Raw genomic sequence first — 25,286 nt, forward strand, 5'->3', positions numbered from 1 at the left:
GAATGAGAGCTGGAGCTACGGTGTAACGCACATGAAGGTTTAGGAGCGAAGAAATGAGTGGAAGTCAGTGAGCGTTTCTAAATGACGTGGGCATATTTGGGCTGAAAAGTGTATATTCGTGAATACTGGGATGCCTGACACTCATGTGCATTGACGAGACAACCTTGTTAATCTTTGTCATTCACCTTTATTGTAGCCATGCTAGCAAGAAAAAGGCAAACTGAGTGGCTACTCCGTTAGCCGTCTAAACGACTGCACAGTGGGGCAGACTGCTCCCCAGTCCACAGGCCTTCGGTATTCGCCCTTCTCCAGCACGTACTGGCGGCCCCTGTAGTTGGGGTGCTCGTAGAAGATCCAGCAGCCTCCAAGGACCCTGCAGGAGTGCACTTCCCTCCAGTGGCACTTCTCCAGCACCGAGGGGCAGTCCTCGGTCGACTCAAACACCTGACCGGAAAAGTCCCCTTTGCCGTAGAGCTGGATCTTGTACTGCTGGACCTCTCCAGCGGCCTGAGTGAAAAACAAAGACAGCGGTTGAAGTGTCTGGCTAGGTCATATTTAGGTTCGTTCACACGCTCAAAATGGCTTACGAGCTGAATCATCCTGCAGGAGCTGACTCTGTCGTTGAGGCCGTTCCAGCTCTGGAAGTCGGGGTAGTCGCCTCTTCTCAGGACATACTGGTAGCCCAGGTAGTTCGGCCTCTCGTAGATGACCCACGTCCCGCTCTCCACCCTGGCCGAGTTGCAGCGGCTCAGGTAGGAGTGGAAGTCGGCGCAGGCGCTGTCGCACTCGTAGCTGCCGCCCAGGTAGTCCCTGTCCTCGTAGAGGATGATCTGGGGGCATGGCAAAGTGTGTCTAAATGCTCATGAACAGTGAAGTTGTCAGAGAGAGGAATTGATCTTAAACTTTGGTTTGAGGTTTAACTTTAAATTGCAAGCTCAAAAAAGTACAGTTACAGGCACAGATGTCTATTAAACGGTGTGAGTTACATGCACCACTGTCAATCAGAAGTGGAAACATGTATGCTTTCTACAAAACCCTTAAAACTCTTTCATATTTTCTCCTCTCTCCCAATGGACACATTTTAACCCTGAGTGTCTTTGCTACTCACCCTGCCCATGTTGAGTCCTCTGAAATATCTAAACTAAATATTATATATAAGCGATTTACCCTGCACCTTTGCGTGCTCACATTCTGTGCTCTTTTATACCCGACCGGTCCTCTATAATTGCGACAGTTGCTTTGTCATGAAAATGAGATCCAAAAATTTGAGTCAGTGGTTCCACTGCGACTCATGTTTTCCAGAAAGAGGCTGTGGGATTAGGCCGCATAAAGACCTCGGCCACTGACCGACTCTTTACAGAAAACCGTAAACACACTACTCACAGTGCAAGCCACACACACTGACGTGAACACAAATATAACTTGTTTAATGCAGCGGCGCAGACCCAACGCTGGAGGGATAAAACAGCCTTGTCAGCGTTGTTTCAAATTTTAGTTTAAACTGCAGATGCTATACTAGTCCACGCAATAGGTATACATCGTTCATACTTTAAAACAGTTCCAAGCTGTATTTTAGCAGGCGGATGTTGGACTCTGATGAAAACAACAATGGTTACACGTTTAAAATTCTCATTTGGTTGATCTTGTACTTGCTGACACTTTTTTGATTTCCTAAGTCTCACAGCACTGACTTTATTTAAGCACACACAGTGAAATAAAATCTAAGAAAGCGTTAAAGAACAAAGCTGAATTAAAAACCATTTTATTAGTAGATTTGTTTCAGTTTGTTTCAGAGAACTTCAGTTGTGCACGCGTCAGTACCACAGTTTCACCACAGCGTGGCAGCATTTCACGGTGAAAAGGTCTCCTCTCCACGCAGGTTATCAGTTACAGTCTCTTGTTTATATATCTAGTCGAGTGAGCAGATGAAAGCTGACATAAATGCATGACTGTAACATCAGTAGGTAGACCAAACTCCAAACCTTCCCTTTTTTTCCACATTATGTTTTGCTTAAAAAACACGTTTAGAAACATAAAGTCTGGAGCAGATTGTCCTGTTTACCAATGATATGTGACAGATGTGTACTTTAGAATATTAAATCCGCAAGTGACAGAAAAAAATAAGTATTTATTTTGATAATTGATCATTTAAATTAATTTCCAGGCAAAAAAACAGGAGGAAATATGAGAAATTGCTTCTTTTTGGTCTTACTGTTTCAACAAATTGAATGTAACTGAGAATTTATGACAGCTGATTCCACAAAAAAATTTAATTCTTGGTGTTTTAGGAAAACATGGCAGTAATTTAGCACTTTTTTTCCCCAACGTTAATCAGGAAATTGAGTGTGATGCATTTTATACAAACAAGAAACAAGGGAAACTGTTTTTTGGGGGGGATTTAAAACAGACTTTACTCACAATTTTCTCAAACTTTACGGCTTCTTGCTCTAAATGAAAAACTCTTTCTATCAAGCTGCACTTTGAGACCATAAAAGGACATGCAACATTAATATTTTCTGTTACAGGTAACTGGAGCCGCCTTGTTTTCGTTGGAGTCTTGTGAAAGCCCTCGTTGATTGGCACACACGCCGCCACACACACACACACACACACACACGCACACCTCATGCTCACGGTGAGCGACTTGCGGTGAGCTGTCAGAGGTACTTAAGATGATGCAGGACAGACAAGTGTTGGCAATGCGCACGCACACACACATATACACACACACACGCAAAAAAATAACCCACAGAGGAGGAGCGACAGGAAGGCAGACAGGCCGAGTAGTAATGATAGGTGACTATTCTCCCAGCTAGAATAAATCAAGGAATGTTGACCACCATGTGTTGGTAAAACGCAGGCCTGCTATTTGGACAAACAAACATAGAAATGATGGATGGAGATGGATGGATGGTGTATATATATTTATATATGAGATAAAGTCCAAGCTTTTATTGCTTTCTTTTAAAGGGCAGAGAGGATATTTCCCATTTCATTAGTCTGCTCATAGGAAACCGCACAGTCACACTGTACATTAAATAAATGGTCATAATTGAATCTACCCAGCAGAGGAATAAATTTCTTTTCTGTTTATTCAGACACCATAATTATAAATCCGCAATGTGAGAGTAAATTCACATTCCCGGGATTAAAAGCAGATTTTTAAAGTTCTAACATCAAAAAACAAGAAAAGAAAAGAAAGAAAGAAATGACGACCATGTTTAGCTCTCTGTATGTTTCACAACCACGCCAGCGCTCATTGCTTTTACAGAGTAAATTTGCACGAACGCACTAAGGAAGAGCTGCTTAAATTTGCACGGAACGCAGCTGAGCTGATAAGGGAAATTAAGTCACTGATAAACTGAACAGTTACTCTGCTTTGTCTTTTTTGCAAGTGATCTGGCGCCGCTTCGTCAAAAGCAAACAGCAAAGACGGGTTTTAAAAAACATAAAAAGGAAAGAAAAAGGAGGTCAGAGATATGAAGCAGGAATAAATGAGCTGGAACCTCTGGAGACTGGACTTTACAGCAACTTGAACCCTGTCTTGTATTTAAGGACAACGTAATTGGGAGGGATGGCCTTTTGTCACCACTAGGGGTCAGCTTTCCCTCTTCTGTCACACTCCAAAAAAAACGCTCTGTTTTAATTCTGCTATGATCTCCCAAAATGATTTACAGTTATTTAACGAGATGATCCTATGATGAACCTCTGACATTAATCACCTTCCTCTAACCTTTTTCACCCACCCCGCCCCCTCGCTCATGACTTGCGCCGCCCCTGCGAAATTAATGAACCTTTCTAAATCTGTGGTCACATTATTCATTCATGGCTTTGGAGAATAAAGAGGTGGCTGTTTTATTTTTTTTTTTCTTTTACCCGCGTTCAAAGCAAACTTAATTGATATGAATCAGTGTATTAAGATGATTTGAAGGCACTGATACTACTGTTTTTTTTTTTTTTCATGCATGTCACTTTGCCCGTGGGTTTCCCTCCCAAAACTCCCTCCCGCTCCGTCCCCCTCCTTCTCCTTCTCCCTCCCTCCGTCTCCCTCTTCATGTGTCATTTTACTGCTCTCTCCTCAGCCGGCAGCAGCACTCCGTCCTCATCCCTCCCTGCCTCTTCCCCCTTTGCCCGAAGTTGATTTACGCAAGATAATAAGTTTTTTTTTTTTCAGCATGTATTGCCGTGTTTCTCCCAAAACTCTTCCCGTTCCAGTCCGCTCACATACTCTCTAAAGTTATTCAAGTTTTCATTTTATCTTAAAACTCAGAGAGAACTCAAATCAAACATCTGTTTAATATTAAGGTTGCATTATCGCAAAGAAGAATGGAAAACGTTGTTAATATTAAAAACCTTTTCTCTCAGGCTGGATTCACTCGTCTTCACCAATGGATGGAGTTTATTCCCAGGCGCGCACAGTGACTTCTTGAAAAGTGAGTGAAAAGTTCTTCTCCATTTTGATTTAAGAAACAAAAAACAAATGACAAACAAGTTAGTTGTAAAATTAAATAAAAGGATGCAAACCTCCAGACATGCATGAAAATTAAGTAGTTTGTTACATATTCAGCAAAGGTTGAGTATAAGTTTTGACATTAAACTAATTATTAAGTCAGAATTTCCAATTGACAATAATACAGATCACTCTGAAGAGGGAGTGACTTGTCACAAAAAAGTATGTTTTTCATTATTTGACAGATAAATAGGAGTATTTAAAGCATTGCATGAGAGAGTTTTCAACTCTAGGACTTCAAGTGCAGCTCAATATTAGGATTTTCTAACTAAATGTGTCCTCTTTAATCATGCTTCTTGTTGGGTAAAAGCATCCACTGCAGCTGATTTCTATTTCGCCAAACTTTGAGGCGCGGAGTATTTGCCGTGTCACATCCTTTCCCCCTCGGATTCCCACAATTGCTCGCCAGTAATTGGAAATAAATCCAATTTTCCAATTAACTTGCTCATTTCGTGATGGAAATTTAAAAGACCGTGATTCTCCGCCAGCTCTGATCTGTTTGTGAATACAAATAATAGATAGTTGAAGTTTTATGAGGAAAAAAAATAAGAAAAAAGGTTCAATTAAATACAGTAACCTATTTTTTTGATAAATAACACGATAATTTTGTTTTTGTTTTTTGTTTTTTTTCCCCCCTTACAACATAAAACCACTTCCTAATGGATATGGACAAAACCTTGATTAAACTTAATTAGTTTACCCAGCATGCAATGTGTTCCCCTCACGCCAAACTCCATTCAAAATTCCTAGAAATTAACAAGGCCTTTCTTTACAATGACAAGCTATCAATTATTTTAATACCCTTTAGTGTACCTGACCCCCTTCACGGGCCGGTTAAACGCAGCTGCTGCAAATATTAATAATAACTCGTTTGATTTAGTGTGCCATTGAGCATTAACAATAGAAGCCTGTATTTTTTTTTTTTTTTGTCGGTGCTCATTGGCATATTTTGTCAGTAGTGCTTCATTTGGCACGAGGACTCACTATTAACTTAATTTTATTAGCTGCAGCTGTTTGAGCTGCTCTCGCGCTGCAGGTGAGAACCCCTCTTTTTTTTTTTTAGCCATAGCTGTTCCCCCCTGGGCCCAAATTGAAACTTGACGCTACAATACAGTAAGTAATAACAACTATATGTGTGCCGAATTTAGGAAAAAACGATTAAAATAGAGGCAGCGTTTAAAGTGCGTGGCGTTTGTGGGTAGATTTTAATCAGTTGCAGATATATTAATGACTCACGAGATAGTTGAATGAAGTTCGTCCGACGGCTAAGTTGAGAACTAGCTACCTAAACGTGGGTTAAGTCGCTAAATAACATAATTAACGTTATAAATATGCAATAGTAATTATAATTATGACTTAATAGTGATATGTGATAGCATATGTGAGCGTTTAAAGTTAACATACTGTCAGCTAACGTTTAAAATGACAGTATAGGATAATGTCATATGGTGTAAAACGTACGTCTGCTAGTGTACATTAGCACAAATAAAAATAAATATTTAAATTAAGGGTTGGCGTTTTAAAAATAGGATAAAAACGATAAACATGTGTTTTTGTGAAAGCATTTTTTTTTTAAAGTTCCTATTTTTATATAAGTGAAGTATTTGCTTTTTATTTATTGAGGACTTGAAGCTTCACACGTCATTACACGTTGTTTCATGGTGTTTTTTGTTTTTTTTTTGATCAAAATCTAATTTTGATAGTGAGGCCTGATTGTGAGTTATTTATTTATTGTCCAAAACTGATTTTTTAATTTTTTTTATTATTTATTTTTGTGGCGTGTGTAACATGATGTGGTTTGCAGCGCTTGTGTGCATCTCACTGAGGCCTTCACCCCACTACCTGCATGGTGTGAGATGGTTAAATTAGACATGATCTCGGTGGGACAAATACCTCAGATCACAGAGATGGAGATGAATCTCATGCCTGATACCGCGAGCGAACTGAAAACTTGTTTTTCACGCGATCAGATGGGGATTTGACCTCATGTCGTCGGCCTGCGTTGCCCCCAAACCCCAACCAAAGCCCCCTAATCTCCCCCAACGCAGCTTCCGAAACCCCTCCGCGCGTCGTCGAACTCTCAGCCGCCACCCCGACCGCTCCGACAGAATTAAGTTACGGCCCTGGGAATCTCTGGAACATTTTCAGAGACCCCGTGAAGCCTCTCAAGTGTCATCAAACTCCACTTTAATATCCCCACCTCAAGAATTCACAATTAATGCAATTACGGTTACGGCTTCAGATGCAGTTAAAGGCACCAGAATCCCCCACAGCAGCCCCCCCCCCCCTAAATTAACCTAAACGAATCTGCTATTTTGCAGCCGGTGGAGGTTTTTCAGTGCGTCTCTATGAGATTTGTCAGTCGGAGGCTACCGAGAGGGTGGAGGGCGGTGGTGGGGAGGAGGTGGGAGGAGGAGGAGGAGGAGGAAGGGGGGGGGGGGACATTTGGCCTCCATGTGCGCTATAAAGTGTCTGCGCTGGGAGTGTGTGGTCCCTTGTACACCCACCTCGTGCGCTTCTTGAAGTGGTTTTAGCGGGGTGAAAGACTCTTTCGACAAAGTCCTAAGTGGGGCAGATATATGAAAGTCCTATATAAGAGTAGGAAATAACAGTTTGAGCGATGCCCCGGCAAGAAACGAGCGTTAAGTGTGCAGTCAAGAGGAAGAAATATGGCGAACGCAAAACCCGAGAACACATTACAGTATTATAAATGTTCGGCTTAAAGACAGGAGACGTAAACACACAGCGGGCTCATTTGGTCTCGGCGTGATTACAGAGGGGAGGGAGGGAGGGAGGGGGGGGGGGAGGAAAAAAAAAAAGGACGAAAAGCCTTGTTTATGTTCAGAAGAGCCTTGATTGAGTTGATAGAGGCATCTCCGCCGCGCAGACACGACGCCTAGTCAAAATAAAGCCGCGTCGATGGCATCGGATTTCAAAATAAGAGCCCGAATCAGATTTAAAAAAAAAAAAAAAAAAAAAAAGGTAAGAGAAGAGAAGTGACAGTCGGCACGTTGGATTCGACATGTTTAAAGTATTAAGCAGTTCAGGAAACGTTGCCCCCCCACCTCCTCCTTTTTTTTTTCTTTTTTTTTTTTGTTTTTTGTTGGTTTTCGGGTGAAAATTTCAATCGGTATTGATGTGGTGTCATCAGCTTCTGCGGCGGCGCAGTCATCTTCCTCTTGGCGCTCGCTTGTCGCCCTTATTCCCGAAGAAGACGATGTTTCTACCAGGCTGTTTACATGGCCAATGAAAATGAATATTCCACAAGTTTTTACGTGTCACAGGATCTTTTTTTTATTTTTTTTTTACCTTCTGGAAAAGGTCGTCTACGTCCCTAATTTAATCTTTCATAATGGTTCAAAAGTAGATGTTTCTCCTTCGTCTTTCGGACGTGCATCACTACTCGAGCTTTGCAAACTGTTGGCGAAGGTGTTGCAAACTGAGACACATATTCCAGATGCAGGACACGTGCAAAAGACACTTTTTAAACCCGATTAATGTCCACGTATCCTAATTGGAAAGATGGAATAGATGTTTGTAGAAGATTTAGAGAAGGAAGTTTAAGTCTTAAGTCAACATAAAGGACTTTACACACATCATATAAAAGCTGAATCGTTAAAGATGCTAAACGTTAGAATAAACACAAATCCTCTGTGCTTTCGCGTGTTGCCTATATTGCTCTTTCAAACACCACAACCATCTACTCTTTTTTTTTTCCCTCCTCCTCCTCCTTCTTCTTCTTCTTCTTCTTCTTCTTCCACCCCCTTCCACATTTTATGTCTCCTCATTAATGACTTAAATATTGCTCTGGTTAGAGGAGAAAATATGAAGGAGGGAAGGAGGCTGATTATACTCCATTACCCCAAATATTCCAAAAATGTGTTTATTAGAAGCAGCCCGAACACAAAGAAAGAGCGAGAGAAAGCACTTTGTGTGCGAGTTTTAAATATAGGAGGACGAGGAGCCTGCGAAGGGGGGGAAAAAAAGGCGGCGTTCGGGTCTCGGCGAACGGGCTGACGCTCGGTAGTGGTTTAATCGGTTTTTATGATAAAAGGATTATTGGGTAAATTAGCAGAGGCAGCGTGGGAAGGACAGCTGCACCCAGAGGGACAGTGATGGGAGGCCATCGGCAGCACGATCTCTGCACGAAACCGTACCACGGCGTGTTTTTGGAAGGGGAGCTCGCCAGGGACAGAAGCCACGACATCTGACTGACATCTGTTAAGGACATTTGATTGCACACACACTAAATCTATGATTTTTTTGTCAGTCTTAAGAACATGAGTCTTGGTTGTGGGGATGTTTCAGGTGTGGAGCGTCCCTGTCCCTGTCCCAGCTCCTTGTACCGGCCTCCTTTTACACAACGCAGTGGCAGCACAGCGGATAAATTAGACTTGCCCCTCAAATCCGACCGGAGCCGCTCATTTAACGCTCGTTCCTTTGAATGAAACCAAGTCCAAGAGCGAATGCACAAATGTTTATTCCAGCTACAGACAGACTGCAACACGGCCAGAGGGCCGCGGCGCGCTCCGGAGAAGCTGCGCGATTTTTATGTGTTCTCCGTGTTTGTGTTGGACGGGCAGCTGTTAATTTCGCATGTGAGTTTTATTATAATAACGTGTCGCTCTCGGGCTCCGGGTTCATGCGTCGCTGCCAGTCGCACCACCGCGATTTTTCCCCCCTCGCGCCGCGTGGTTTCCAAAGCCGAGAGCAGAAAGGCGAGTTGAGTTTACTGAGGAGCGCAGTGCTTATGTTTATCTGAAGCCGAATGCTGCAGTAAATACGGTTTATTGCCGTGTATCGGGTCCGTAGCTGGTTGTGTCGCGTCGTTCACGAGTCGTATTTAAAGACAAACGAGGTCACATCACCTGAGATCTGATTTTGTCGTTGAGTGACGCATTAATGAGCTGATCTGGTTACGTGCGCTGACGATAGTCGTCTCTTTCTTCCGACTAACAAAGGGATCGATTCATTTGAAGCCGAGGACCGTTAAGGAGGCCACTTTCATTTATTTGTGTTCCCATCTCGAGTTTGGATGTTGTCACATTGTTGAGTGCACACCTTAAACACGGTCACGTCTTTCATTCTAACCTGTTGTGTACTCCTATGTGTCTAAACAGAGGATAATAAACGGGTCTGTATTTAGTCTGCTGCGGCCGTGCCTGCCTCCCTCGCATGTAAATAACACAGAAGTGTGTATTGGCTGCGGAGGGAACGAACAAAGTCGCCCGTTGTTGATGGAACGGTCTGTAGTGGCAGTCAACAAAAGCAAAGTAAGAAAGATGATGAAGTGTTTGTGGAGAAACCGTAGGAGGATATTTAAATCCGTCCTTATTTCAGGAGCTTCGTCTTTGAACGCGTCTCTGTTTCCCCCCCCACACACATCACCTGACCCGAGTGCTTGTGTTTTGCAGCTTCACACACCGTGCTGGGCGCTCCTCCCGGAGTTTACGCTGGGATGGAGCAGCGTGGGGCGGCCGGAGGAGGGGGAGCGGAGAGCCCCGGCCTCCGGGACAGCGCCAGCCCGGAGGAGCGAGGAGGAGGAGGAGAGAAGGGGGAAAGCCCGGCGTCCAGCGGCCCCCCCCAGTGCAAGCTGAACCGCCTGGAGGTCAACGGCAGCCCGGCGAACCCGCACGCCCGGCAGAACGGCACGCCGCTGAGACCGCTGGGAGGTGGGGACACGAGACGCAGCGCTTTGATAGCGAGACGCAAGTGCTTACTTAAAGCTAAGCTGTTTCTAGCGGGTTCGGGCCGAAGGTGATGACAGCAAGATCATACAGTACCTCCGGAGAAACAAAGCGGTCACCGGGTCTCTCTCTAAATTGTCTGTGCCTGCGCAACATCACAAGGAAAAGTTGCAAAACGCTCCACATGAGCCAGCGTTGTCTAAACTGTCACTTAAAACCTCGGAGCTGCCACACAACTCCCCGGTCGTATAAATAAATCCGGCGAATAGAACCAAAACCCCGAACATGTGCGGAGAGCGTCGCAGCGAGAAGACGCCGAGGCCTGTTTGTTCGGCCTCGAAGACGCCACATTGGCCGCAGTAATATTTGGTTTTAGCTAATATGTGGAAACTAAAATGCCAGTCGGCGGACGTCTTTTTGACACGGTTTGTCCGTGTTGTCCACAGGTTAGAAAATGAGCCAGTTAATTCTTTTATTCCATTATCACGTCTTTTCTCTCTGCCTTCATCTCCACCTCTCTCCAGTCGACTAATCCTCCGTGTAACTCGTCGCAAGACGCGCTATAACCGCCGCATCCGATGGCGCAACGACCTGCTCCACCGAACAGTTAACGCGACGGAGGTCCCGGTCCGCGGGGACATGCGGACGACAACGCAACCCACACGCGCGCTCTCTAAAATACACTGAAAACAAGCACAGATGCCCGTTATTCTCTCATGCAGTTGAAACCATTATCATGCATCATCACACAAACATTGTAACAGCGCGCACACACACACACACCCACCCACCCACACAGACATTGTGCTGCGTTACCTCCCTCCACCCTTCCACTGAGCGGTCGGGTTATTGGTCGATAGCGTGCCTGATGCTGCTGTGGTTTGGCTCGGGGCTGATCCGTCACTGCCTCGTCAGGATTGATAGCTCGTTAATTCACAGTTCCTGCGGGACCAGACCAGTGGACTGGATGGGTGTGAATGGTTCCAGGCTCGGGCTCTCGCCGCTCACTCGCTCGCTCGCCCAATGACGAGGCCGAGGCGGCGGGGAACCGGTTTCACCGCCGGAGCTCGTGGCATCGCTCCTGAGCCGCCAGACGCAGCGCTTTAATGGCGGTTCTGGAAACGAGTCTTATCCCTTGTGGGTTTTAATATGTGGTTCAAACACAAATACAGTTGTACAATCTTACACTGACTTGCATGTACACTGGCAGCTGCCCCGTTTAACCAGAGTCATACAATGGGACCACCAGGCAGCTACTACTTTTCTAGGTTTTAGAAATGCCCCCGTCAGCCCTCTGCCTCTGGAAGCAGTTGCTTAAAAAAAAAAAAAAAAAAGCGGCCACTGACAGGAATGTGTGACATTTTTATTTTTTATTTTTTTACTTTTGAAGGGAAGGCCGTCCAGTTTTCTCATTGGCCCCCAAACGAGTCCACGTCATCAACATTTTAGCTCTAAAATAGCATTAAGAATACATTTTTCAATCGATGAAGATGTATAAATGTAATCGTTCGATTTCTCAGGGAGTTTAAAAGTGAAAACGACAACCAGAGGATCAAACTGTCGCCCTCTCTGTTCCCCGTTTAGGTCTGATGATCCCCGTCTACTGCGTGGTGGAGCACGCGGACGCGGCGACGGCCGCCGACTACGAGGGCCGCGGCGACCGCCACGCCGAGTTCGTGCTGGTCCGCAAAGACGTCCTCTTCACGCAGCTGGTGGAGACGGCGCTGGCCGCCCTCGGGTACTCGCACAACTCGGCCGTCCAGGCGCGCGGTGAGTACAGTGTGCGGACGTTACCGCGCAAAGAGGTCGCATTCGTTTCAGGTCACGGTTTCTGAGAAGCGTCCGTTAAACGGTCGAGACCGGGCAAACGGCTCCAGCTCCACTCTGTCGTAAGACGGAGCGAAACTATCCAGTGTAAGGTCACCGCACAGATTCATCAGATTTTTCTGGTTTGAAACCAAAATCTGTCCCCAAGGCTCACCAGTCTAATTCTCTCAATCACATAAATTAGACTGTTAATGACGGGAGCTGTGTGTAATGCACTCTGACATTACCACAACCACACCCCACATGACTGAGCGGCTGTAGCAATCAATACTCCGGGTACTGACACAGAGCCTCCATAGCATACTGCACCGACGCGGTTGTGTAATTTAATTTCAACCAGCGTAGAACAAAACCCCCGAACACGAGAAGGAACACGGAGCGAGGGTTCGAGTGTGGAAATCGGCGGCTTTAACGCACATGGAGCTGGAGTCTGATGACCTAAATACACGCGACGTAGCATCAGCGAGGACGCACGGAGGCCCGAAGAGAGATGAGTTGTGAGGTTTGTTTGTTTGATTGACAACCAGGGAGCTTCCACTCCACCCAGGCTTCACCCACTTCGGTTTTTCCGGCACCGAGATGCAAACAAATTGGAAGTCCAAGTATTTTATCTTCCAGTTATTAACGGCTGCTAATTAGACACAATGAAATCCAAACACTGACCCTTATTTTGAAAACGTCCTAACCGCTGTCTCTTCACATCATAGCTGGGAAATGAATCTGCACTGTTCTATTATTACATACTAATGGGAAACATTTCTTATTTTCATGTTCTTTCTTACCACTGCGTTTGGTAATTGATGAGTAATTAATTATTTCCAGCAGCAGCTGGATAAAATACTACTGGTTTCCAGATGGTTTGGGTTTGCCACAGTGGTAAAAAGAGGACTGAATGTTGAGACAGTCACAGGAAAGGTATTTACCAAGAAGGTATTTTATAGATAAGTCTGTCTGACTTCTCCATCTCTTATCTCCTCCACCGTCTCGAGCAGCACGATGGTTAAAACCAACAATAGATTTATATCTGAGCATCTCAGACCAGCACCAGAAATTTTTTCTTCCTCATCATTCAGAGATGAAAACAAGAGGGCAGACAGCGCCCAGTCCACCATGAAACAACAGCCTACACACTCACTCAGAGTCGGGCAGTTTGACATTCCTGGTGTGTCCCGTAAACACAGGGCACTCTAACCAAGTGGCCGACGCCCTGCGACCCCCCTCGCCTCTCCCAAATAACTAGGTTTTGTTCTGAGAAATAAGCTTTTTCTTTTCAAATAAATAATTTTTGGCTGGAGTCATGCATTTTTCCCCCAGTGTGGTCACAACCAAAATTACACAGAGTCTCTTCTATTTTCTCCTGAGATTGAATTGCGTCTTGCATAACTTCGACTGGATGAGTATTTTTAAACTCTTAACTGACTGGCACAGGGTATTTTTTTTTACTTTAATTAACTTGCACATTATGGTTAATTAAAAAGCAGCTATTTCTTATTTGGAGCACATGGTTAGTGCTCTGGTTTCAACATGGGCTTAGGTAAATTTCTGAGCAAAATGTTGGAACTATATTTGACTTCAGGACATGTTTTTGAAACACTCTCCGATATTACTTACTTAAAAATAACTGTTTACTACACGTTAATGCTTGCAAACCTTTATTTGATTCCCAAAACAGCCCAGATCTTATTTTAGGTCGGAGATTGGAAACAAAATTATTTAAAAATGTTATTTCTATTTTTTAACTTTTTTTATTGCTGTAGAAAAAGCATCTAAGGGCTATAGATAATATTTATTTAGTCTGAATGATTGCAACTGTTTACATGGAGGTAAAATAAAATGATGTGAAATATTGTGTAAATATCTGCCCTGTCTGTTGTTAGAGTCTAACTTTCACCCCACGTGCATATAAAGAGAAGTAGTAGGAGAGATTTTTCAGCTTTATTGGGTCAGATAGTGTTATGGATAGAGATCAACCGATATGGATATTTTGGGGCCGATACTCCTTTTTCTCCCTCCATTTTCAATGTAAAAAATGACACAATGATAACAAATGTTTCAAGTCTCAGTTTGACCAAAAACATAAACATTTATTGTGGTTGATTGACAACCTGCACTATTAATTTGCCAGAGAGAGAAAAAAACATTAGCTAGCAAACTCCTACCTAGCAACAGCAGTAAAGTCAGGACTGTTGCTAATAACTGTGATGTGTCGGTGCTGAGTGATGAAGTAAATAGTGCTTAGTTTGATAACTGTTATTAAAAATAAATAACCAAAAAAAAAGGCGTGTCGAGCGGTGCTCCACACACTTATGAGTAAGCATTTTCCAAGTCCCAGCTGTATGTACTGTACACTAGCAGGGGAGGGGCCATGTATGGGCTGCACGGGCCCACAGCGTCTCCAGCGTTGCATGGCTACCTGTGGTTGTGCCTGTCTGTAAAACTTTCCGGGGGAAAAAAATATATATGTATCAGCGAATGCACCCACATATCGGCCGATATCGATTCCAGTAAAAAACGCAAATATCGGCCCGATATCTCGGCTGTAATATGTTACTCATTGCCCACCACTTGATTTCCACTTCAGGACGTTGTTTGGACATGAGCGTTAACCTTGTGTTGATTTGTAAATTGAGATTTGACAGAGCCCTGAGGTAATTATCAGCACTGTCCACATATCTTTTTAGTTTTTATGTGTTTAAGGCCTGGAGGGCAGGCCTTTATGAGAAGAAATATTCTGCTGTTGGGCACAAGAACAATGACCTCACAGTGTTTATTCAGCGCATCAACATCAAAACGCGGCTCACATTCACAGCCCGCTCCGGTCTTTAATGTTGGGCTGATTTTACATTTCTCCTCTGATTAATCAAATGTAGAGTCCAAAGAGAGCAGCCTTTGTTCTTTTGCCCCCATCACCACCATCCTCATGCAATAAAGACGCGCACACACACAATCGACGCAGGCAGGCTAAGGCTAGACAGGGTCTGTGTTTGATTTAGAAGATCCTAATGTGATTAGGCCTGTTTAGATTTGCACTTCCAGTCACGGTCGTATGAAGGCCAGGGGAATGTTAAACCCGGGATGATGCTCCAAGAGCAGCAGGGTTGAACTGTCAGGTCAAACAGGTTGGGGTTGGAGAGATTTGTAAACACAGGAACGCGAAAACAATGCGAACGCCTTATTTAAACGCCAGTGGTGGTGATTCGTGTGCGTTTGTGTGTCGACCAGGCATCATTAAAGTGGGCAGATGGAAGCCGATGCCCATCCACTACCTGACGGACGCTCCGGAGGCGACGGTGGCGGACATGCTGCTGGACGTTTACCACATGGTCACGCTGAGGATCCTACTGCACAGGTCAGCCCTCAGTGTGTGTGTGTGTGTGTGTGTTTGTGTGTGTGCTGGATGTTGTTTCATGGAGATAAACGGTGCGATGTGAAAGTCAGCTGTTAGTTGTTACTGTGAGACTTTGCTGTGGTAAAACTTGCATGTGTCAGTATGGATTTGACCATGTATGCTCACCAGGCACATAGTCCAGGAGCCCTGAGGTCACTGAGGGCCCAACATTAAGTCTATACTCAGATAACCCAGGGCACATCCAGATAACCTCAGACCCCAAATTGACAGAGACATTAAGTAGAGACCCCCCTAAACTTCATAAATATACATCATTATTATCATTTTGCATTCATTGTTAAACAATCCCTTATCCCTTTACTAAAATATGTTGGATTCATGTTAATGTGCATTTAAATAAATTTAAATTTGTGGGAAAATTTTAACAAAATATATAAAAAATGTCTAATCAACCAAAGAGTTTGCAACCGCCCACCATCCCCCTGTTGAAGACCTATGATCTAGGGCATAATAATATATATTTATATACACTACCCTAATTGTTGCTACATTGTTAAAAGCTCTTTCCATCTTTGTTTTTAAAAACCAGTGCACCTTGAGAACACTGTCCCTTTAACAAAGACAGGAGTCTCGAGTTGTTGTTGTTGTTGAAGTTGCGCATGGCTGCGGATGTGTGCCGCTGTGCTGAGGGCATGTTGCAATAAAAAGTAAAAAAAACAAAACAAAAAAAAAAACCTGAACATTTGTCTCGCTGCTTGTTTTGGAGGTGCAACGGAAAAATGATTAGACTAACATCTAAAACATTTTTTTTTTCAATGGCACGCAACCTGACTGCGCCACCTTCTCCCCCCTCATGGTGTTGTTATATCAGTTCTGAATGAAATGCCCCCTTCATCAAACTGAATTTGCTGAATGCAACAGAAGAAATAAAATTTACAGACTAACAATTGCTAAAATTTAGCCATTCAATGTTTTTTTTTTATTTTTTATAAGTGTTCTTGTTAATTTGCTTGATGAGAAACGGGGACACCTTTTCTCCAGAAATCAGACATTTCGACTCGTCATTAGAAAGAGACTGAGACACATTTTAACAGTGATTCAATTCAGTGTCCCATTAACTTCCAGTTATTTTTAATGTTATAAAATACGCCTGTGCTTTAGTCATTTACAACTTATCCAAAAGGTGGAATAAAAAAAAAATGGGATTTATTTTTGCTTCTTCAACCTACTTCTACAAACCTACTTGTTAAATTTTTTTTTTTTTTTTTTTTAGCGTCATTTCAAAAGGTTCCTTCAAATCCACTTGACGAGAATGAATGTTGCTTATTTCCTTTTAGCTTCGCCCGCCTGGAGGAGCTGCCTTCGGAGCAGTGGACCCACGCCACAGTGAGAAACGCCCTCAAAGAGCTGCTGAGAGAGACCAACCAGAGCGCCCTGGCCAAGGAGTGTCCTCTGTCCCAGGTAGCCGCTACGCGTCCCAGAGACGGGGGGGGGGGGGGGGGGGGGGGGGGGGCAGCGCTGTGATTTCAGACTCAACAATCTGCTGAGTCAGACTCTAAACGCCGACAATAAATCACATCAACTCATCTATTCGTCCGCATTTGGAGAAAGCTCCTTTTCTAGAGCTGCGTGTTTATCTGGGTCTCATTCACTTTTTGTCACACACACACACGCAAGTACACACTGAGATAGCAGGGACGCTGCTAAGTATTTTCTCTAAACACATGGTTTCATCATCAGTTCACCACACACTTAGAGCAGTGTGTAATCTGACTCGCACACTCACACACACAAATATTGATACCGTCCCATGGGAAAGGATGCAAACACGCACACCTCAATTATCCTGCTCACACACACCCTGCAGTCATTAGACTCGCGAGTGTGTCATTTCGGCTCGTGATTTATACACAAGACTTAGTCATGATGTAATTAGTGATTAGGGGAAGTGTGTGGGTGGTGTGCGTTTGCAGCTTGACTCATGTGAGTTTTAATCCCCAGCGTTTCCCATGTCGGGCTCTCGCCGGAGCCCCGCCGCTCCGTGGAAGTGACCACAGTTCATTTTTGGAAAGGGTGGGCGCGCGACGAGCTTTAATAAATCACCGGTCAGTCGGTGGGATTTCTGATTCGGGCCGGTAGAGCGTCCGCCCGCTCCCAGGACGGGGGCCGCCGCTCGCGTTGTTTCGAATTCATTTCGCGGATTAAAAGTGTCACGTTTATTTATTTATTTATTTTTGTCACAGTGAGTGATGTCAAATATATTCTTAAACTCTCTCTTTCTCTCCCTGTCAGAGTATGATCTCAGCGATAGTGAACAGTTCCTACTACGCCAACGTCTCCACCTCCAAATGCCAGGAGTTTGGACGCTGGTACAAGAGGTACAAACGCATCAAAGGTAAATCTGCTCCGATCCATTTATTTCTTTCTTTATTTATTTATTTATTTCTCGTTGACTCATCCCCTCCCTCCAGCTGCTCAGTTTGCGCAGCGTTTTTCTGATTACGGAGCCGTGTTGGTGAATTTATTTATTGGCTGTCAGAGACAACAGCATGCAAAGTCTAATCAGACAACACTGCCGTTAATCAACTGCAGATCGCGAGCGCAAATTATGGCGTCCAAATACCGTCGGAATTCCTGCTGGAATTACAGCGCCAAGCAGTTTTCAGTTAAACCCAGCTCACGGGGGGGGGAGCGCGGATAGTTTCCCCCCGTTTCGGTTTTCGGAAAAAAAAGAATTCATCGCTAATTCGAAACTGCGATAGCGGGAATCGATTTCACGGTTTCTTTGCACGTTCGTGTTGTTACATATTAAAGGAGCTAACGGGCGACGCTTCGGAAATCGGAAAAACAACTCCTCAAAAAGCTCCTCTCCACAGCAACCGTCGCGTAATTGCCGTTTGTCGCTCAGTTGTCCCCTTTTTTTAAAACTTTGTCGCCCTCCGCCTCAGCCGCCAACTGTCGAGCTGTTTATTCGCCGGACGTGAAGCGTGTCGACACTTTTAAAGCTTACCTGCCTTTACTTTGTGATCCCTTTCTTTTCCCCGGAGCTTTTCCATTCTCCCGCCGTACGCGTCTAATCTGCCGCATGAGACGTCTGTCGGTGACAGCTCTCGGTAGGAAGGAACTGTCACACATGGCTCACATTAATGTCACCCTTAATACACATGACAAAACTAAATGCTCTTAACTCCTAATGGAAAGCAGCAGTCACCCCCCAACACACACACACACGCGAACCCAGGAATAGGAGCTCTTCTTACACTCGCTCCACACACACACACACAGGGAAGGTAAAAAGTTGATGCCCTGCCAAACCTCACTCCAACTTTTATTCCCCTAATAACCCAAAATATGACTCTCAACCAAAACCCGGCAGAAGCTTAATAAGAAGCAGATTTACGCGGAGACGAGTGGGGAGGCTGTTAAAATGCAGGAGAACAGAAAAGGAGCTCGAGCTGCTGCTGCGATAAAGAGGAAACATTCTTTCATTCGAGTCTTATCTGGAGATCGCGTCTCGCGGTTGTGAGATCGTTCCTCCCACCTGATGTGCCGCTCTGATGTTCCCCACCTAGGTGACTACATCGAGAAGATGTGGCTGTCGCAGGAGAAGTCGGATATCAAAGGTACGTTGGCGTTGACGCGACGCAGCTTTCAGGAATGTTATCGGGAATGTTATTCACTCAGATGTGTGTGTGTTTTACAGTGGAGAGGGATCTGGACCTGAGCATCCTGAGCCACCGCCCCCCCCCTCTCTTGCCCTCTCCCACCCACATGGGCGCCCTGGGCAGCCCCGGACCCCTTCCAATGAAGAGCGGCCTCGGGGACACGCAGACCTCCGGCCTGCCTCACCCGGCCAACCAGAGCCACCCCAGCCCCCCGCTGCGGCCCCAGGCGCCCTCCCTCCTGGGCCACGGCGGCATCCTGCCCCCCCAGCTCTCCCCTCAGCTGGTGCGCCAGCAGCTCGCCATGGCCCACCTCATCAACCAGCAGCTGGCCGTCAGCCGCCTGCTCGTGCACCAGCACCCGCAGGGCGTCAACCAGCAGTTCCTCAACCACCCCCCCATCTCGCGCGCGTGCAAGATCGCGGGCGGCGTCAACGAGCCCAGCATCAGCTGCTCGGGGGCCGAAGTCTCCTCCGACATTTACCAGCAGGTCAGGAACGAGCTGAAACGGGCCAGCGTTTCCCAGGCTGTGTTCGCCCGCGTGGCTTTTAACCGCACACAGGTACATTCAGAAAGAACGACAATGTTATTTTAAGTTACGACGTGATGCTAAGTCGCTATTAACGTCCGTCCTGCAGGGGCTGCTCTCGGAGATCCTACGTAAGGAAGAGGATCCCCGCTCGGCCTCTCAGTCTCTGCTGGTCAACCTGAAGGCCATGCAGAACTTCCTCAACCTGCCAGAGGGGGAGCGAGACCGCATCTACCAGGAGGAGAGGGAGAGGAGCACCAGCACCAACCACAACCTCGCCACCAACCACATCTCCAGCACCAACAGACACACGCAGGTACGCGCGAAGACCGAGGCCGACATTCCTCACGCGTTTATCACGTAACCGGGAACACGCCACTGATACCAGCGTCTCTCCCCATCCAGATAAAGTGCAGCGTGCCCGGTCCGGAGCTGCAGCTGAAGCTCGACTCGCTGGTGAACATCACGTCAGGGATCTACGAGGAGATCCAGCAGGAGATGAAGAGGGCGAAGGTGTCCCAGGCGCTGTTCGCCAAGGTGGCCGCCAACAAGAGTCAGGTCAGGGCCCCCGCCGACATGTTTTCACTTTTGTCCCAGCTGATGTTTCGATAGCAGCCTCGACGTCCGCGCGGCTCTGGGCGCGCCGCTTAAAACGAGCCCGAGCTTGCGTCCCCGATAGGAGACGACAACAAGAACGAGCCGCGGCAGATGCTCGAGATAAAAGCGTTTCATTGCGGAGCATCGGCAGGACTGAGGAGGACGCGCTCGTACGCTCGCTCGCTGTTTCCAGCAGAGCCGCCGAGGGCGTAGCAGGGACGTACGCGACTGTGTGTGTGGGCATGCGGGGGTATCTGATTACCCGCTGCGGCATACCATCGTGACTCCATCCTCGGGTAAACAATGCTGGTGATCAAGGGCGAGATCAAAGCACAGTCTGGAGGGGGGAGAGAAGGGGAGACGGAGGGAGAGGACATTTTAAAAACCAGCCCAAACGACTTTCGACTTCTTCCGTAGACGCGTCGCCGGCCGACCGAGCAGGGCAGGGAAAGGGAGAGCGCACGCGCCAGACGCACTGACAGGGAAAGGATGAAGACGCAGGAGGAGCTAGAGGATGCGAGACGGAGGATGGAAGGATGATCACATTATTACCATTAATTTCCAGGCTGAAGGCTGTGTATAAACAACAGCTGGTGGCAGATCCTGGGTCAGCCTAGCAGAGATAATGCAATCTTCACACACACACACACACACACACACACACTGCAGACGCTCGCTGATCATCTCAGACGTTCCTTTTTTTTGTTTTCTTTCCTCGTAGGGGAGAACTTTTATTCATCGAACTAATTTAGGAGTCAGCTGCATTTATTTATGTATTAGAAGCCTTGTTTCTGTTTTTTAATCGAGCACCTTAATGTAACATGTCTTGAGTTTATGCATTTATGCTGATGACATTTTATTCTGTTGCGTTGTGCGTTAAACTCTTCTCTCGCCGCTCCAGGGTTGGCTGTGCGAGCTGCTGCGGTGGAAGGAGAGCCCGAGCCCCGAGAACCGCACGCTGTGGGAGAACCTGTGCACCATCCGGAGGTTCCTGGCGCTGCCGCAGGCCGACCGGGACCAGATCTACGAGGAGGAGTCCAGGCAGCAGCACAGCGAGCGGCTCCACACCGTCCTGCACATGCCCGAGCAGCAGGTAAGCGGCGTCTCGTCGCTCCGACGGAGCCCGCGTTTAAAAATACGCGACCGCTCTCAGCTACAGCTCAGCCATAAGCGAGGAAAAAAGAAAGAAAAAGAGACACAAATCAAAGTGTTTTACGAGGGAGAGAATGGGAAAAGCAGCGTGGAAGCAGGGAGAAGTTTCCTCCGTCTCCGTCCGACCGTCTGATCCCACCACCTGCTCCTCTCAGCAGCCCTCCTCTTTGTCATGTTTGCGTCCCATAAGTCATTGAAAATAGAAGTGGTAAATGACCAGCCCACACATTTCCTGCTAAACACTCCTCCATCCCACCCTCTCCCCAAAACCAAAATGCTCTCCAGTCTGGCCCTAACCTCAATATTATTCAGAACATAGCCTGTAATTATTGAAGCAGAGAAAAAGGAATTGCCATTATCTTTATTTAGGCCCTTTAATTTTGATGGACCACAGATTTGTGGTGCTGGATTCCTGTGTTTGGGTGTGCTGGCCACCCCACCCTGTTAATAAGCTCTACTAGTGTGGTTGTTTGTGTGATGAATTTGGGGAGTTTAGCGCGCATGTTGGCGGCTGATGGAAGCCGGTCAATCACACTTCCGCTTGTAGTACATTTCCTCCGAGGGGCACTGACAGACGAGACGGACGGCTCGTCCGCGCCGACTTCGACGGGAGCGTCCGTCGCGGCCGGTGAGATTTCAAAGCGAGAACGAAAACTTCACGAGTTTTAGGTGGAGAAATTGCGTCCTCAATAAAAAAGGGAGCACTTTTTACAACACGTCGCTGCCCAGCTTTACAGATACAAGGACGAATAATATGAGTTTATTAAATGTTGAGTCTGGTGTTTGTGCAAATGTTTTTTTCAAATGAATGTTTCCATCGTTTGTTCTTCTCAGATGCTCCAGAGGCATCCGCTGCCACCGCTCACCTCTCCGTCCCCGATCCGCGAGGAGCCGCAGCCCATCTCGCTGCCGGTGCTGCAGGCCTCGGAGGACGGGCCTCAGCGCGGCATGAGCCCCGGCCTGGGGGGCGGAGGGGGGACGAAGAAGGCGCGGTCGAGGACGAGGATTTCCCTGGAGGCGCTGGGCATCCTGCAGAGCTTCATCGGGGACGTGGGGCTGTACCCCGACCAGGAGGCCATCCACACCCTGTCGGCCCAGCTCGACCTGCCCAAGCACACCATCGTCAAGTTCTTCCAGAACCAGCGCTACAACGTCAAGCACCACAACCAGTCCAGGGAGGCCGTCCCGGGGGAGGACGAGCGGGAGAGCCCGAGCCCCAGCGAGGGAGGCGCCTGCACGGCGGAGGGCAGAGGAGAGGAGGGCCTCTCCGCCTCCGAGGAGTCGAGCGAGGACGGGAGAGGCTCGGTGGAGGCGCTGAGGACGGACGGACGGGACGGAGGAGAGGAGGCGGAAATGGAGGTGGAGAAAGAAGAAGGGGAGGACGGGAAAGCCTCGGGGCCGGCCACGTCCTCGCTGTCCCCCTACAGCAGCCTAGACAGCCCCCACTCTGCAGAGCAACAGAGATAACAGCAGAAAGAAGCATCAAACTGTGAATAAACACACACTCTCATCCCGTCATCATCATCATGAACTTTCCCAGAGCTGATAATCAGAGCTCGCTAATATCTGAAGAACTGTGGAGACATATTTATGTTGGACCGATTCCAAGCTGCTGCCTTCAGGTGGTGCCAGCGATTGTGAAAAGCGTTCTTCCTCCTTTTAGCTTTTCACTCAGTTACGGTTCAGTGTGGATGGAAAAGCACCACAAAGGGCATTATATCCTCTCCTTTGATCATGTTTAAACCCAGGTCCATACTCCTCCCTGATCAGTTCACACCAATCAAAGTTTAAATACGTATCATTTAAAAACGAACTCATCCGTCTCCTTGTTGAGGATGGATGCAGCGTTATTTTGTCATCTCCGTGTCCTTCCCATGATGCTTCAGGATGTCCTAGAATCCCACACCATTAATATTTATTACAGCTTTATATTTACTGAAACCTAAGTATCATTGTTGTAATTAGAGTTTTCTTATTTTCTTTGCTATACAAGTCTTTGTAAATGTGACTCAAACAGGACCAGAGAAGACTCGCCCTGTTCCACGTCGTTTGAATACGAACTTTCTTCTACGTTTTCTAAAACTCAGTTTTCTAGCAGAAAAATGTACATTATGATGTAAATGTTGGACAGTCCACCTGCTACAGTGAACCCGCCGTCCCATCCAGGAATGAACCACTATCACCTTTTTTTTCTTTTGTTTTGTTTTTTACACGGTTTTGTGTTACTCGTGTCACAGCCGAACCTCCTGCGGTCCGTCTCAATTAGACGCTCCGCCCTGGATGGAGCGCACCAATTTTCAATTTTCTGCTTTGTTCCACTTCGATGTTAATCTGTTGTTGTTTGATTCTGTTGTGGGCAGGACATGAAAATCTGATAAAAGTTTTCCAAAGTATTTCTCTGTGTGGGAGGTTTGCCCTCTTTGCCTTGTGAGAACCGATTCCAGCCTAACAAACCGCAGCGTCTCAAACTCCAGCCTCCAACCGCAGGGAGCCACGGACCCCGTCCTCGTTTGAATCCAGGTCTCCGCTTTGATGACGCCCGAATCACAAAAAGCACGTTAACAGAAAACTGTGAGGAAAAAAAATAGTTGCCATTCCATCCCCGACCCCTCGGCCCTCACATACCATGACTCCGACCACAGAGATTCTAAAAAGAGCAGCTGTCAAATGCAGATACAAAACGCACAGTCCTTAACAACCCGACCACAGACGTATAAACGCAAACACAGCTGCTGTAAAGTGCAAAATATAAAGTGTGCAACGCAATTAGACGGGTTAGAGGTTCCACACAGTGCGTTATGTCAACTCCCGATCGCTGCGTTAAAAACTCAAAGACGAACACGTGTAACAGTATATACTTACATCCGTCGCTTAATCGCATTACAATTGATTATTCCCCCCGAAGCCCAAATGTAGTGATTTTAAATAAACATGTAATCCATCAAACTCCCATCTATTAAATGCTACACGATGCTATCTGCTGCTAAGTGTGCAGATATCTGTAATTATTTGCTCTGGGAATCATTAGACGCGGATTAATTTACGAGCGGCGCTAACTGCGCGCAGCTTGCGCGTGTTCTCCGCGCGCCAGGCCACCTGATAGCAATTTGAATCAAATGTCAGAAGGCGACGCGAGCCTGCCTCCGTTTGCGATATCTCCATCTGTCAGTGGATGAAATGGACACTTGCTGCTGATCTGGGAGGGGGGGGGGAGCGTTTACACCGGTGAGGCGGGAACGACCGACTAAAGTCACGGAATGGAGTCCTGAAATATCCTTTTCGTGTGATTCGGATGTCATCAGTTGTTTGAAGGGGCGATGACAACGAAGTGGAGACCACAGTTGACTCGCATCTAATATTGCGACTGCATCAGTGAGTGTCGGTGCGGTCCGACGGTTTTCTGCTCACACAGCTGGCTATTAGAGCCGTATGGCAGGCTGATACGGAGGCCATTAGAGGTGTGTGTGTGTGTGTGTGTGTGTGTGTGTGTGCTGTGGGATGGGGACGCAGGTGCTCCGTGGGCTGATATTACCCAGGATGCTTGAGGTGAGGGAGGGAGGGGGGGGAGGCGTTAGGGTTATAGGGGAAAGGAGGCTCTCTGCGGAGCTCGCAAACACACCTGTGATCCCCTGCCAGCACGCTCACACACACTGTGTCCTCTCAGCCCCCTGCGCTGCACCGCGTTAATACACACTCTGATAAACAGGCTAATACTCGCAGCGGCGACACTTTACACGCCATTGAACGCAGCACACGGCAGTCAGCGAAGCCAACACGTGGCCCTGTGTGTGTGTGTGTGTGTGTGTGTGTGTGTGTGTGTGTGTGTGTGTGTGTAACAGTTTTAGAGATTTCTGTCCGCATTATGTTTATGCAAAATGCAACACTAAACAAGCTCTTGTCTTGTTTTAGCCGTTGGCAAACAGCTCCATGTGAGTTCACACCATCTATGAAGCCCAGGAAAACCAAGATGGAT

General features: G+C 46.6%; 2 protein-coding genes across 4 annotated transcripts; one reads left to right on the plus strand and one right to left on the minus strand.

The window, feature by feature from the left end:
* Window positions 1-228: 228 nt before the first annotated feature.
* Window positions 229-1,172, minus strand: LOC125000580 (gamma-crystallin S-like). 2 transcript variants are annotated; one of them, XM_047576110.1, is made up of 3 exons: window positions 1,109-1,172; window positions 570-830; window positions 229-486 (listed from the first exon to the last, which is right to left on the minus strand). In XM_047576110.1, exons 1-3 carry the CDS (start codon window positions 1,115-1,117, stop codon window positions 229-231), a joined length of 528 nt encoding a protein of 175 aa, XP_047432066.1. In that variant the 5' UTR covers window positions 1,118-1,172. The 2 variants fall into 2 exon arrangements, with proteins under 2 accessions (XP_047432066.1, XP_047432064.1); XM_047576108.1 differs by having other exon boundaries at window positions 234-830.
* Window positions 1,173-4,338: 3,166 nt separating this feature from the next.
* Window positions 4,339-23,706, plus strand: LOC125001266 (DNA-binding protein SATB2-like). 2 transcript variants are annotated; one of them, XM_047577208.1, is made up of 12 exons: window positions 4,339-4,433; window positions 9,925-10,182; window positions 11,782-11,967; window positions 15,247-15,373; window positions 16,711-16,834; window positions 17,666-17,768; window positions 18,946-18,996; window positions 19,077-19,597; window positions 19,674-19,880; window positions 19,970-20,122; window positions 21,063-21,254; window positions 22,148-23,706. In XM_047577208.1, exons 2-12 carry the CDS (start codon window positions 9,969-9,971, stop codon window positions 22,778-22,780), a joined length of 2,511 nt encoding a protein of 836 aa, XP_047433164.1. In that variant the 5' UTR covers window positions 4,339-4,433; window positions 9,925-9,968; the 3' UTR covers window positions 22,781-23,706. The 2 variants fall into 2 exon arrangements, with proteins under 2 accessions (XP_047433164.1, XP_047433165.1); XM_047577209.1 differs by lacking the exon at window positions 9,925-10,182 and having other exon boundaries at window positions 4,358-4,433.
* Window positions 23,707-25,286: the final 1,580 nt, after the last annotated feature.

The sequence above is a fragment of the Mugil cephalus genome, chromosome 23 (genome assembly GCF_022458985.1).
Source record: "Mugil cephalus isolate CIBA_MC_2020 chromosome 23, CIBA_Mcephalus_1.1, whole genome shotgun sequence".
NCBI lineage: Eukaryota > Metazoa > Chordata > Actinopteri > Mugiliformes > Mugilidae > Mugil > Mugil cephalus.